The sequence below is a fragment of the Aspergillus foveolatus genome (genome assembly GCF_047715535.1).
Source record: "Aspergillus foveolatus strain CBS 279.81 unplaced genomic scaffold BDW70scaffold_67, whole genome shotgun sequence".
NCBI lineage: Eukaryota > Fungi > Ascomycota > Eurotiomycetes > Eurotiales > Aspergillaceae > Aspergillus > Aspergillus foveolatus.
In genome coordinates, this window is record NW_027396131.1 from 27,729 (window position 1) to 41,389 (window position 13,661).

Below are 13,661 nucleotides of genomic sequence, written 5' to 3' on the forward strand. Positions count from 1 at the left end.
TTAGGACCGGTATGCGGACATCCCCAGACTATTTGCCGAGTAAACTGTATTCCTGATTCAGGTTTCTCCGCAGGTCGGCATGGTGGGGGCTTCAGGTTGTTATCCCGACCACCACGGCTATACCTACTCGAATTCGAATACTCAACGAAATATACGTGGACATAGCTGTGGCTTAGGCTGGGACTCATTGGCATTCTGGGCACTGCGATATATAACGCATACCCTACCCTTTCGTAGCATCTGCTAGGAATACTGCATAACGTGTTACACCCACCAGCAACAACTGCACTTTTTTCTGAAGAGGACACTCTCACAATGACGGAGGTAGACAAAGCGGACATCACCTACATCGAGGACATTGAGGATGGAAGGATGTCGGCAACAGGTGGTAGTGGCAAGAAGGTCATGGGGACGGTGAAGCTCACGGAGGGCAAGGTGGTGTATATTCCGACGCCGACAGCAGATCCCCAAGGTATTTACACTCCTTTTCCACGACCTCAGACCAGGCGTGCTGACAGAACATATCGTAGACCCCCTGAACATGGCTATCTGGCAGAAGTGGATCGTTCTGGTTGTGATATCGATTTGTCAGTCACTACAGCAACTCCTACGCGTCTCCGTGTTGACAATGAATAGTCTCGACACTCGGCCTCGCCCTCGTCAGCGGCTTCGGCGGCCTTCTGGGCTTCTACATCCCAGGTTACGAGGCGGTTGGCAAGGGCTACGACGATATAACGCACTTAATGACTTACCCTACCCTGTTTATGTACACTACCCTTCCAAAGCTTGAAATTGGCGGCTGATGTTAACGATAAGGCCAGGGGCATCGGCAACCTCATTGGCATGCCTTTTGCCATCGGCGTCGGCCGGCGAATCGTGCTGCTTGCCTCGACGATAGTTCTCGTGATCGGAGCAATCCTCTGCGCAACCCAAGAGAACTACGAATGGCACCTCTGGTCGCGATGTGCAGTGGGACTGGCAGCAGGGCAGAGTGAGGCTCTGGTTCCGATGATCACCCAGGAAATCTTCTTTCTCCACGAACGCAGTAAAGCCCTGATGGGCCAACAGGCTATCCAGGTCAGCCTAACAGCTGTCTGGGTCCTCTTTGCAGGGGAGATCGCCAACGCGATTACCTCGCAGTGGTGGTACGGTCTTGGTGCGGCACTGGCTGGAGCGCAGCTAGTGCTGGCGTTCTTCTTCCTCCCGGAAACCAAGTATGAGCGGTCGATTGTGTCGTTCCAGGAAGGTGATTCCGATGTAGATGGAGATGCCAAAGTAGGAATGGAGGTAGTATGCACTGAGCGTCCACCACTTGACTTTGAGCGGTACGCTGCCAGGACGTGGAAGTCCGATATGCGGCTCTGGGTTGGGAAGCCGGATTGGGTACTTGTCTGGGACGTCCTAAGGGTACGCCATTTTGATCACATTTCATATTGCCATCCATGGGTAGCGGCTAATCGTCCTGTCGGGCACAGCAAACGTTTGAACTGCTCTTCTTCCCCAACGTCTTTTGGGCCCTATGCTTAAACGGCCTCACAATCGGCACCAACATCGCCATCGGAACAACCTACGCCAACATTTTACATGCTTCACCTTACAACTGGCCCAACAAGTCTGCTTCCTACGTAAACTGCGGCCAGATAGTTGTAGCTCTGCTTGCGCTGCCCCTGCTCGGCCACGGTTCAGATTGGATAGCCAAGCATATGGCGCGCAAGAATAACGGGCTCCACGAACCCGAGACCCGGATCATCTCCCTCATTATCCCCATCGTCATCGGTACGTTTACAGCAGTTCTATACGGTCAGGCTGGGCAGTATCCGGATAAGTACCACTGGTTTGTGTATGTCTGGGCCGTCGCAGCATATTATTTCTGCTTCGTGGGCGCCAATATCGTTGCGATCACGTACTTACTGGATAGTTACCCTGCACGTGCGGGTCCACTACTCGTTATCATTTGTGCATTTCGGGGTATTATCTCGTTTGGCACCAGTTATGGTACTGCGACTTTCGTGGAGGCTCATGGGTATGATGGCGCATTTGGAACTTTTGCGGGCTTGACGGCGGCACTGGGCCTTTGTGGGGTTCCGATCTACCTCTGGGGAAAGAGAATTCGGGCATTTACCGGGAGGTTTGCGCGGGGAAATGTTGTCTCGTAGGTTTTCTCGCTCGAACTAAAGGCCGTTGGTCTATGGTGGGTTTGAGTGCTCTACGCCAGGGAAGACTTGCCAGAGCGAAGAAGATGGCGTTTGCGGCAACGCTGAGTTTGTTCAATTTTCTATCTTCCTTTCACGGAACACACATAATCTGCTATACGGAGCGAATGGATATACTGAGAGACAATGAAATAAAGGCAGACACTCTGCCAGGATTAGCAACAGAACCGCCCTGCCACGACCCCCTTCTTCATTCTATTGAACCTTTCATTGGGTTAGGTAAAGTCGAGAAATATATCCTCCGACGCAAAAGAAATACGAGATGAGGTCTTGTTTAACTGCAAATACACTCCCGTGAAGAAGGACAGCCAGATGCCCTCAATGTTAGCACCAGGTTCGGGCCAACTCAATATATGTGGAACAATGGGCCCATGGCGGGATACCCCTTCGTTCTGTAGCACAGATTAGCATTCGCCAAGCGCTTCCATTGATCTTCAAAATAGAGACGATACCTTTTAGGCCTTGTCGGATGCGCCATCCCGCGGTATACTTTCCGCCTGGCGTAGGGCAGATAGAAGGGAACGCAGACGCCGGCTGTTAGGGAGAAGGCAACCATATATTTAGTGAGCATGGTATTCTGCTGTCGGAGCAAAGACGACAGGATGCATTTGATGGGAGAAATTATTTAGGCTGGGTTTTAAAATAATATTAATTCAATCAAGTCAGTCACTCTATGGACACATGGGGGTACTACTCAAGAGTAACTGTCAGCTGGCAGGTGGAGAGTATAGGAAGCAAGGGTTCTTTACCCTCGGGCGCGTAATTATAAATTGCTCTGCGCCGATTGGACCCGAGGCCTTATCGAATGCACCATAATCTGTAATGACTACTTTATGCTGGTGTGGGGGAGCGACAGTGCATAACCATGGTTACCCCGCATCCATTCCCCATGGGGTTGGGGATAAGGTCATCCATGGGTCTTACACCCCCGGGCAAACTGGGTCTGTTGATGGGGGTATACATGATTAGGTGCGTTAAGGAAAGCCCAGCATCTTGCAAAATTGGGAGAAAACCAGAAGAGCGACTGAAGATGGACCGACCACCCTCTGCAAAACGGCCTCGGCTGTCAATGGCATGCAACATCTGCCGCCAGCGAAAGGTGAAATGCGATGCCGAGTATCCCAAATGTCGAAACTGCCGGGTTCGCAATCAGGCGTGTATCACAACCGATCCACAACGGCCAGGATGCCCTGGGTTTAGGGAGTGGTTGGAGGTGCCGGACAAGGAGAAGACACAGATAGAGCCGCCGAGGCGGGATCAGGCTGCCAATGTCGGCGGGTATGCAGAGGGGCAAGCGGAGGCAGTGATGGATACTGCTTCTGCCCCTGAGCATCGTGCTCGCAGCATGGCAGCGGAAGATGATGGCAACGAAGCCTCCCCTGTCCGCCAACCGTTCGAAACCTCGGTCAACACCGAACAAGGAACGAACCGAACGAAGATCCTCGGGGGAAGTAGTTCGCAGTGTTTGGCCAAGTCCCTGGATGTCTACTTCAAGGCTGCCCGGATGGAGCCAGTCTCGGGCTTCTTTCGGCATGGCATGCGACGCGCCGAAGAGTTGGATATCCCGCTGGCTCTGACGCTGCCTGAACTGCCGGATGCAGAGAGACGGAAAAAATATTGCTCGGTATTCCGGTCACGAATATTTCCCCTCTATCCGATATTCGATTTTGCTGCATTCTCAGCGAGTCTCGAGCAGCTTGCTGCAGTGGAGGACTTGTCATCTATCTCAAGAGATGACGTCCCCGTGCTTGTTTCTGCGTATCTGCTCATGAGTATTGGGGTAGACGAACGCGCCCAATACCCAACAGAGGAAGGGGAACGGTATCTTCTTGCTGCCGCCGGTCTCCTGGCGCACATAATTGTCGTGCCCTATCTGCCGACTGTCCAAGCGCTGCTGCTCTTCACCGTCGCTTACCGCGGCCGAAACCAAGAGGGCCTGGCGTGGCAGACACTGGGGGTCGCCATTAGAATCGCTTATACGCTTGGGCTACATCGCTCTCAGAAGCAAGCCACTGATGAGGTGCACACCAGAATCTGGGCAACATGTTGTTCGCTTGAAAAGGTCATGCACCTAGCCTCCGGCTGGCCGACTCTCATCCCGGATGATCTCATGGCAGATCCGGATTCTCTTCACTTAAGCCACCGCTTCTTGCAATGGCATCTCGCACTCTCACACTACCAAGGCAGCATAAGCCGGCACCTCTACAGCCAGGGGTCAACAGACCACGCAGGTGCTGGGAGGACGACCAAGAGAACAGTTCGACAGATCCTCCTCGATACGGCCCGTCTCGATAATTGCCTCCAGTCCTGGGCGAACAGAATACCTCCCGACCAGCGTCCAGGCAGCGACCTCCTCACGTCTAGTACTGACTTCCATATCCTCGCGTTCCTATCCATCGAATACTACGGATCAATGATAGCCCTGCACCGCGCTGCCCTTATCGCCCCACGCTCAAAGATCGAAGAAGAAGTGAAGCGGCATTGCGCTGACGAGGATTTCTCACATCGTCTCACACATGGCGAATCAATCTGCGCGAACAGTGCGCGCGTTATTGCGAGGTTAAGTATTGAGTTGCAGGATTACGGCGCAGACAGCGCTCTCATCCCAGCCGGTACGGCGGGTCTGGCGTGCATTACGTTAGCAATCTGGCTGATGAAGCATCCGAGCTCGAGGCTAAGGGAGACGGATCTAGCGCTCTTAAAGGGATGCGTGGTATATTGCAGTATGCGGTTCAAGCAGTGCGGGTTCGATCAGAGGTATACTGAGGGGCTAGGGTTGATATATGAACAGGTGAGGGGGAGACTAGAAGGGTTCACTGCTGCCACTGGTCCTAGGAATGCAACGACCCCAAAGAGCCGGGCAGGATACCACAGTCATGTCAATGGCAATCCTGATACTCCCAGCTTTGCATCGGCGCACCTCCCGACACCCTTGACGTCAAGCCACGGACCGGCTACACCGACACCACATGGCCAGACACACCAGTACAGACAAGTCTGTGGAACCACATCCACCATCTCACAGAGGACACCATCTGGGTCTTCAGTCTCCATCACCCACCTTCCAGTCCACGAGCAGCGGAATGGGAATGGAGGATTCCCCGGTACGTTGCATGCCGATTGGTCCCAGCCGCAACCCAGGCACGACTTCTCCATCAACTCCAATGATAGCATTAACACTGAAAATGTGTTCCTGGATATAGCAGAATCCCGCATGGACGATCAGTCCAGTGGCTTTACCGAGTCGTTTCCATTTGAGGGGTTCAATGTCGAGGAACTATGGAATTGGATGTTGTATTTTGACAGTCCGCCGCGAACGGATATGCTATAGTCCGGAAGGACTTGAAGAGGTGCAGCACAACAGCCGGCAAATATCTATTGTTATTCTAAGAATCCTATTCACTAGGACGGGTATTTAGTTACTTAGTTCCGGTGGAGACTTATGATATGTAACTGCAGGTTATTGTCAGGAGATTTCCCGGCGGGGGATCGACCTACTCACTCTGCACTCTCAAAATCTCGCATACTAGTGTAAAAAGCAATCATCATGCAACTGCAGAAAGCAGGGATTAGCATATGCCAAGGTCACTGACGTTTGTTTCTCCGTCACGGCATCTCCAGAAGCCGAGTAGGACGGAATATATGCCCCATATAAAGCGCAACGGTGCGCAAATTCATCAATTCAACAGAATCAACACCTCTCGATAAAGTCACTCATGATGCGCTTTCAATTTAACCTTCTAGCATTAGCCTCCCTCCTCCCCCAGGGACTCGCCGCCACCCTCCCGATCCCGCGCCAGAATCAACCGGGCCAATATGCCGGGTATCTGCTCTCAACATTCACAGACGCGAACCCGTCGGTCTTCTGGTACTTATCGTCTGCTGATGATCCACTTGCATTTAAACCGCTTAATGGCGGAAATCCAGTTCTGCAATCTACTGTTGGAACCCGCGCTGTGAGAGATATCTTCCTCACGGCGAGCGAAGAACGGAACGAGTATTTCATCATTGCAACTGGTAAGACTGGTCCGCTTTACCAGTAGGATATTGTCAAGATTTTTTATGACTAATTGTGATCCTCTTGAACAGATCTCGATATAAATGCCGATGGCTTCTCATGGGACGAAGCAACAAGACGAGGAAGCAGGGGCCTGACCATCTGGCGCTCCGACAATCTCGTTGACTGGAACGAGGCTACATTAGAGATGTACGTTTCTCATAACATTTTGCTACTGAGTTATATCCAATCTAATTCCTCCCTGCAGTATCGAATCCCCCGAGGCAGGAATGGCCTGGGCACCGTCCGTAGTTTACAACGCCACTGAAAGCCAGTACTACCTGTTTTGGGCTTCACGCCTTTATTCAGAGGACGACGCAGACCACACCGGCACCGCATCTCTTGACCGAATCCGGTACGCGACGACGCCAGATTTCAGCACGGGATCGTTCAGCGAGCCTGCCGATTACGTCGCCCTGGATGCGGAGAATATCCCACTCATAGACCAGGAATTCCTCTACCTCGGTAACGAAGGGCACTACACGCGGTTCTTAAAAGACGAGAATGTACTGCATGTGTACCAGGAGACGACGACAGGAGGTCTGTTTGGTGAATGGACGAGGACGCAGCCGGAGGGCGACTATATCAGGACGAGTGTATATGAAGGGCCCGCGGCATTTCCCGATATTAATGTTGAAGGGCGCTATTATCTTCTCATGGATAACTATGAGGAGTATGTGCCCTTCGTGACGGAGGATATACTCTCTGGGGAGTGGGAGGAGTTGAGCTTTGATGAGACGGGGTTGCCGCGGGGGTTGAAGCATGGGAATGTGTTCTTGTTAACGGAGTCAGAGTATCAGGCGGTTGCTGAGCGGTATGGGGTGTAAGATACCTAGGCCTGATGTCGTCTACCAAACTAGCTTATATTAACAAGTGACGAAAGGGGACTATGATTGATGGACTATGATCGTGAGACAATCCAGCTGTCGCGGCAGAGTACAATAATGCAGGGCCTCTGGATCTCCACGCCAATTACCCAGCCCCATCGGAGAATTTCCCCTTCTGTAGATCGATGGCCAGCACATTACAGGACTCTCAGGAAAATATAGATTCTTCATTTGAAAAAAGCAAAAGGATCGACTAATTAACACTGTGCTGACTTGTTATCAATTGTCTCCGTATCCTCCACTGCCTAATCACTTCCCCAACCGCAACTTGGGAACTCCGTCAAGCCTGCTGCTTGATATACGGGATTCCCGTCAATCTGAACGTCCTCTCATCCAAACTAGGTTCCTGAACTGGTCTCTCTCGACTCTTCGGACAAGGCTCCCCATCGCGCATAGCGACATTCGTCCCTACGTGCACTGCATTCGGCCAGTGCGTAGTTCCCAAACGAGCTACATCAGTTAGCTACTACTTAGGCAAACGTGCATTCGATAACCATTGTAACGAAAGTTAGAGGTGTGTACATACCCTCAAACGCCTTTTTCTTCCTCACCAGATCTTCCTGGCTGGCGTCGGCGACTGGCATATAGCACGTGTATACCGCGAGCCTGTCATTCTTCCCGGAAGGCGGGAGATTGTAATGCGGCACGCGGCTGTCCCAAACAATCAGATCCCCAGGCTCTGCGCAGACCTTTACCCATTTTAGGCCATGGTCGGCTAGCCACTTCATTCCATTGTCCGTGAAGCCGAACCACTCTGGCGTCCACGCGGGGATCCGTGGCTCATTAGCCATCTCACGGTGGAATTGTTCGGAAATTTTGTGGCCCCCGGGGCAGACGATCAGGCCGCCGTCGTCGGGGCCGCAGGGGTTGAGGTTAACGAGACCTTGAAGACCTGAAATTAATAACAACTGTCAGCAGCGTTTAGGTAGGCGAGTGGTAAGGAGCCGTACAGCGGAAGCCGGGTTTAGCTGGGTCTTGGTCTTGATGGGGCCATGGCTTGCTATGTCGGGTTAGCAACTCGTTCTTGCTGCTATGGCATGGTTATCAGCAAAGTAGCTGGCATACTTTTCAGGCATCTCCTTTCGGCTATAACGAAGACATGTCAGCTCATGCGTTAATCGGTTGTGAGACACAGTAACTCCATACTTTGAGAACTGGACATTAACCACGTCAAACGAGACGATCAGATCGTCATCACCATAGACCTTAGCAAAGGTATTGACGACACCCTGCTCACCACGGATATCCCACACCCACTTCTCATGAGTGACGCCGTACGCCAAAATCATGCCCTTTTCATTGATGACGGGCAGGTTTGACGGTTTCACCGTCGATGGGTCGTTGCGGCGGTAGCCGAGACCACTATTGCATACTCAGCGTCCGACGCCAGAGCAAGGCAGCCAGAATATAGGAGACATACAAACCCTCCAGGTAGTTATAGAACTCATCCGCGTACTTGGTTGCGCGGTCCAGGGGAATCGCGCTCTTGATGACGGCATACCCGTCTCGGTTCAAGGCATCGCGGAAGTCGCCATAGTTTGTTGGCGATCCATCGAGTGCCATACGACCCTTTGGCTGGGTTCCGGTGACGGTCACAACAGGACTGACCTCGGCTGTGGTAGTGGACATTTTGACAGTGTTTGTTCGCTAAACTGAACGCGCGGGGGTGGACGGTATCGTAAATGGAGCTGATGAAATGGATGAGCCAGTTTATGCGGTATTTTATCTGCCCTCAAGTTGTTAAACTGCTCTCCCTGAAATGGACTGCAGTGTCGGGGCTCGGTTGCTCGGTAGGGTAGAGCCAGGGAGGCTTCGGCTGCCCCCGAAGCCGCCGAGGAGGCTAAAGTGGAGAGGCCTGGCGATAAGCCTCTCATATTCGGCTCCACCTGTGATCGCATTAATCTAGATGATTGACTCTGACATACCCGCACGTACACACAATCTGAACACTTGGGAAATGGTTTTCAAGGTCATCATCGTTGGCGGCGGAATAGCCGGCCTCGCAGCGGTAGCAACCCCATCCAAGCTTGCAAGAACTGGCTAACACAGACTGTGACAGGCCATCGTCCTCCGGCAGAATGAAAGGGAGATAACCGTACTTGAGCAATCACCCATCAGCCAAGAGATTGGTGCTACGATATCTCTCCAGCCAAACGCATCAAAAATTGTCGAAGGACAATGGGGCCTCGCGGCGAAGCTTAAGGAGCGCGGGTCCATGGATGACGAGGCTTTCGAAATTTATAATCTCGACGGAGAACTGCAGCTGCATATACCTCTCCAGACAAAAGGAAAGTACGGCGCGGAAAGGGTTCTGTATCATCGTGCAGATCTGCATGAGGTTTTGAGAGAGCGGGCAACATCGCATGCATTCCCGGGGAGAGCGGCCACAGTCCGTACTTCAAGCAAGGTTGTGAACTGTAATTGTGAAGAAGGAACTGTAGCACTAGCCAGCGGAGAGGTCATCTCTGCGGATCTGATCGTCGGCGCAGATGGCATCAAAAGCGTTGTTCGCGAATCCGTCCTCGGGCAGAAAGTCACTGCGCGGCCTACCGGACTCTCTGCGTACAGAATGATGATCTCGGCAGAAGACCTCCAACGGGAGGCCGACGTTGCTAAAGTCATTGATCCACGGAGGGGATGCACAACAATGGTGATTGGCCGGGACAGGCGCTTGATCATGGGTCCTGCAAGGGGCGGCACGATCTATAGCATTGTTGCCCTTGTGCCAGATGAGAATATGAATGAAGATCCAACACGCACGAGCTGGACGACAAAGGGCGATCACGATAAGATGATGCAGTCCTTCGCGGATTTTCCAGACTGGGCGCAAAAGCCTCTCCTCCTTGCAAAATCATCCAGTCTAGGGCTCTGGCAGCTCCGAGACCTGGATCCCTTGCAGACGTGGTATCGTGGCAGAGCGATCTTGATCGGCGACGCAGCCCATGCGATGTTACCTACTCAAGGCCAAGGAGCCAGTCAGGCCATCGAGGACGCTGAAGCGCTTGGAGCATTCTTTGACGAGTTTGAAAAATCAGCCTCAGCCAACACTATGGATGCTGTAGCCAGGGTGAACGAAACCATCTTCAGATGCAGGTATGATCGGGCGACGACAATTCAGTTGTATAGCCGCCACGCTGCAGAGCCAGCCACGGAACCTGGAAGTCGCCGGGTGCATATGAACCCTGCAGAGTTTACGGATTATAATTGTTCTTATAACGGTGCGCTGGACTGGCAAAGACGGCAAGAGGTGGTATTGCATTAGTCTAGTCAGTTCATTTTTGTTCAAGTCCAAATTCCATAGCCATCTCTCCGGTCGATACCGCTGCACTCCATTCCCCATTCATCGCAAAGGTCCCGGATCCGGTAGTCGGTGAAAAGCCCAAAATCGTCTCCCATGTTTCGTAGTATCTGAAGTAAACCACTTCGTTCTTGAGGATCTGTTAAGTGGCGACCGGCGACATAAAGCGGCTGTAGCATGTACTTCTGAACTCTTTCGCTCGGCATTGCATGCACTATAGCCATGATCTCTAGTGCATGCTTTCTTAGCTCCTGTTGAAGTGCATTAAATGTCGCTATTAATCCATCCTTGATACCATGTTGCCGAACAACTATACCGTTCGGGCAGTTGGCAAGAAGAATGATCCGCGACATATGATAGAAGGCCACGGTCATAGCACAAATGTCATTCGCGAACCATGTCTCCCTCGAGGTATTCTCCCTCGAGCAAGACTCTATACTATCACCAGGATTGGGCCCATCAGAAGGCCAGGTAATAGGAATGTAGAACGATAACGGCACAGCACCCTGCCAACGATCAAATTCCTCACTGATCAAAGTCCACTTTGCGGCACTGCCAAGATCAGAATTGACCAGGCGGCACATTAACCTTATCAGAGCCTTGAAAAGAATGGTTTCAAATAGACCGTCGTGTCGGGTTTCGGGCAAGAGGTTGCCGTACGCATCAACCGGAAGGCCCATTTTGCACCAAAGGACAATGTCGTCAGGATCTGCTCGAGTCTTACGTTGCGTAACAACTAGGTCAATTGTCAGCGATAATATTCCAGCATATGCTAATAACATACAGGCATTCAGCATATCATTTACGACGAAGAACCAAAAAGTTGCGTCAAGTGCCCTCGCTGGCTGTGGAATTGTGGCGCAGAGGTGGAAACATGCAAGTTCTGGAAAGTGAGGTTTGAACAGGCGAAAGACTCCGTCGATGTGTCCTGACCAGGCCCGGATTGTAGCATTTACGTCCTCGTATTGACATAAAATACAGGCTGCTATAATCTGGAACGACAGACTCTCTTCATCATTCTCGCATGCGTGCTGGCGGCTGGGTGTCTCCACGCCGTATACATGGCCTGGCGATCTCGAGTACGTCCCCCCGTCCCTGCTGGAGAGCTGTTGTGCCAGTAGCTGGATTGCCTTCTCATAATATTTGGCACCATACCAGGTAAATCCAAGTTTCGTGTCAATCAGCGCTTTCAACATCGACCTTTGGGCGTCGGTCTGTCGGATATGTGATTCCGGGTGCCTAGTTTGACCAAGTTGCTTTGCAGCTAAGGCGCAGGCCGCGTAGCGTACTAGTGGGCTCCTGTGAGATATTGCGAGGGCGTTCTGGCTGAAGTAAGACTGATCAGTACAGAGGTCCATCCATTGTCCAGGACCTTCGCAAAAGTGGCGAAGAAAGAAGGCGATTTCGCAGCGGTCGTGGTAAGTCTCTCCGGCCTGGTTTGTCGCGTCCTCAGGACGCTTGCTCGTGCTTGCTAGTGACACTCTCTCCGTCTGGACACACTCAGGTAGAGGCGGGATGGCCATCGTTTCTGCAGTTAGGGCACGGTCATCATGATTTGGTGGATGTGTGCGCGCCTCATTTGGTTTGTTGTCCACGGCCTTCGGTGCCACAGCGTCTTTCTCTACTTAGCCACATCAGTGATTCGTAAGCGTACATTTTATAGCGAGTTAGGTGATTACCATTCAGCGGATTAGTCTTCCGGGTCAATTCTTCGTCAGCATCCTTGTCTTCAGCACGAACAGAACGAGCATCCCGCGATTTCGGTTTCGGCGACGTCTGCGCTAGAAAGGTGTAGGAATGCGGTTTGAACAAGCTGTCAACAATCCGACAGACGCGACCAGTCTTAAGACACTGCGCACATTGCGGCGTCTGTTCATCGCACTTGATCTTCCGACTTCGACACTCGGGACTGAATGAGACGTATCAGCCGTTAGCAACAATATCCCGCCAGATGGGGGGCTGAGTGCCGACCATCCTTTCCGAGACCGTGACCCCCCTTTGGTGCGCGGTCTAATTCCAGACTGATGACCGGTCATCTAATTGCAGTATCGTACGATTGTAATTGCTGAAGGCGAGAGGGAGACGGTGGCCATCTACCGTTCTGCGGGGAACCCGTCGGCTAATATGCCGCATCGGGCATCGCCTGTCTAGCCTAAAAGCAATTTCCCCGTAAACATGGCGTCCATTTATCTTTCTCGCAGGAAGCAGTACTTCAGTGCAGTCAAATCAGTTCAGATGTAATCGTCAGTCATCACTCTTCTTACTCTTTGAGTCTCTCAGCTCTACAGTGACATTAGCTCCCCTGGCTCTGTAGTGGCAGTTTCGCCGGCAAAATATATAGCTCTATGCATTTTTCAGCCGGGCGACACAAAATATGTAATCCCACGCCGAGAAGCCCAATGAAGGTGATAGATTGATATCTGTTGCAATCACAGTTGAGGTTTCTTCCTTAAGATCATGACAAACCCGTGACAAGCCCAAGGTCAGAACTCGAACCCACGAACTGGGTCGTGGGTCAGAACCCGTACCCAAAACCCGCGATTAACCGCAAGACCCATATTACATAGAATCTCCACATTAGGTTGCATTCCCTGCATAAAAGTGTTGATTTCTGCATAGTAGATTTATACAGCGTGTTTGTACTGTTTGCTAACCCGCGGGTTACCAAAAACCCGTACGGGTTCAAGACTGGGCCCGTACTCAACCCGCGGGTTTAGATACTGTACCCAAGCCCGACCCGTCGTGGGTAACCCGCGATGTCCAAGGTCTACCTGCAATTGTTTCTTCTAAAGGTCGGCAGGATTGACTTCAGCACACCAAATGTGCTCGATTTGAAGTAGCGCTCGCAGTACAAGTTACCGTGAAACCCCAAGGAGCGACTGAAGCTACGGACTGATTCTGAATACTGGTGCCCAACTTTGAATCTGTCTGCGAAGGCCGTCAACTAAAACCTGATTGTGCGAGTCCAGTTTTGCAGCTGCAGACTCGGGAGAAGATGGTGCAAGATTGTGATACCGCGAGAGCTAATGAGCCTTACCTGGAATTGAAGTAAGCACCAGGTGCCAGACGCTGTCTGACCCAATAAAAGAAGTCCCTCTCTGGAATCGAACCTAATTCGCATTACCCGTTGCTCTCAGGTAGCTTGGAATGATATGCTACTAGGCATCTGTCAAGTGGCTCAAGGAGGAAGAGCGTGGCTCTCCTTG

General features: G+C 51.9%; 6 protein-coding genes across 6 annotated transcripts; 4 read left to right on the forward strand and 2 right to left on the reverse strand.

Moving 5' to 3' along the window:
• Positions 1-315: 315 nt before the first annotated feature.
• On the forward strand, positions 316-2,156 carry BDW70DRAFT_153145 (major facilitator superfamily domain-containing protein; the record flags this gene model as incomplete). The annotated part of the gene is made up of 5 exons (XM_073739573.1): positions 316-472; positions 507-587; positions 637-766; positions 822-1,407; positions 1,476-2,156. The coding sequence occupies 5 exons, from the start codon at positions 316-318 to the stop codon at positions 2,154-2,156; spliced, it is 1,635 nt and encodes a 544-aa protein (XP_073592451.1).
• A 1,087-nt stretch (positions 2,157-3,243) lies between these two features.
• Positions 3,244-5,544, forward strand: BDW70DRAFT_171103 (uncharacterized protein; the record flags this gene model as incomplete). The annotated part of the gene is made up of 1 exon (XM_073743123.1): positions 3,244-5,544. One exon carries the CDS (start codon positions 3,244-3,246, stop codon positions 5,542-5,544), a length of 2,301 nt encoding a protein of 766 aa, XP_073592452.1.
• Positions 5,545-5,932: 388 nt separating this feature from the next.
• Positions 5,933-7,097, forward strand: BDW70DRAFT_171104 (glycoside hydrolase family 43 protein; the record flags this gene model as incomplete). Its single annotated transcript, XM_073743124.1, has 3 exons — positions 5,933-6,230; positions 6,303-6,420; positions 6,479-7,097. 3 exons carry the CDS (start codon positions 5,933-5,935, stop codon positions 7,095-7,097), a joined length of 1,035 nt encoding a protein of 344 aa, XP_073592453.1.
• Positions 7,098-7,399: 302 nt separating this feature from the next.
• BDW70DRAFT_171105 (uncharacterized protein) lies at positions 7,400-8,786 on the reverse strand (the record flags this gene model as incomplete). Its single annotated transcript, XM_073743125.1, has 5 exons — positions 7,400-7,607; positions 7,684-8,049; positions 8,108-8,184; positions 8,304-8,529; positions 8,582-8,786. The coding sequence occupies 5 exons, from the start codon at positions 8,784-8,786 to the stop codon at positions 7,438-7,440; spliced, it is 1,044 nt and encodes a 347-aa protein (XP_073592454.1). The 3' UTR covers positions 7,400-7,437.
• Positions 8,787-9,114: 328 nt separating this feature from the next.
• BDW70DRAFT_153149 (uncharacterized protein) lies at positions 9,115-10,419 on the forward strand (the record flags this gene model as incomplete). The annotated part of the gene is made up of 2 exons (XM_073739574.1): positions 9,115-9,165; positions 9,217-10,419. 2 exons carry the CDS (start codon positions 9,115-9,117, stop codon positions 10,417-10,419), a joined length of 1,254 nt encoding a protein of 417 aa, XP_073592455.1.
• A 20-nt stretch (positions 10,420-10,439) lies between these two features.
• BDW70DRAFT_171109 (Zn(II)2Cys6 transcription factor domain-containing protein) lies at positions 10,440-12,491 on the reverse strand (the record flags this gene model as incomplete). Its single annotated transcript, XM_073743126.1, has 4 exons — positions 10,440-11,227; positions 11,462-12,076; positions 12,135-12,364; positions 12,427-12,491. The coding sequence occupies 4 exons, from the start codon at positions 12,489-12,491 to the stop codon at positions 10,440-10,442; spliced, it is 1,698 nt and encodes a 565-aa protein (XP_073592456.1).
• Positions 12,492-13,661: the final 1,170 nt, after the last annotated feature.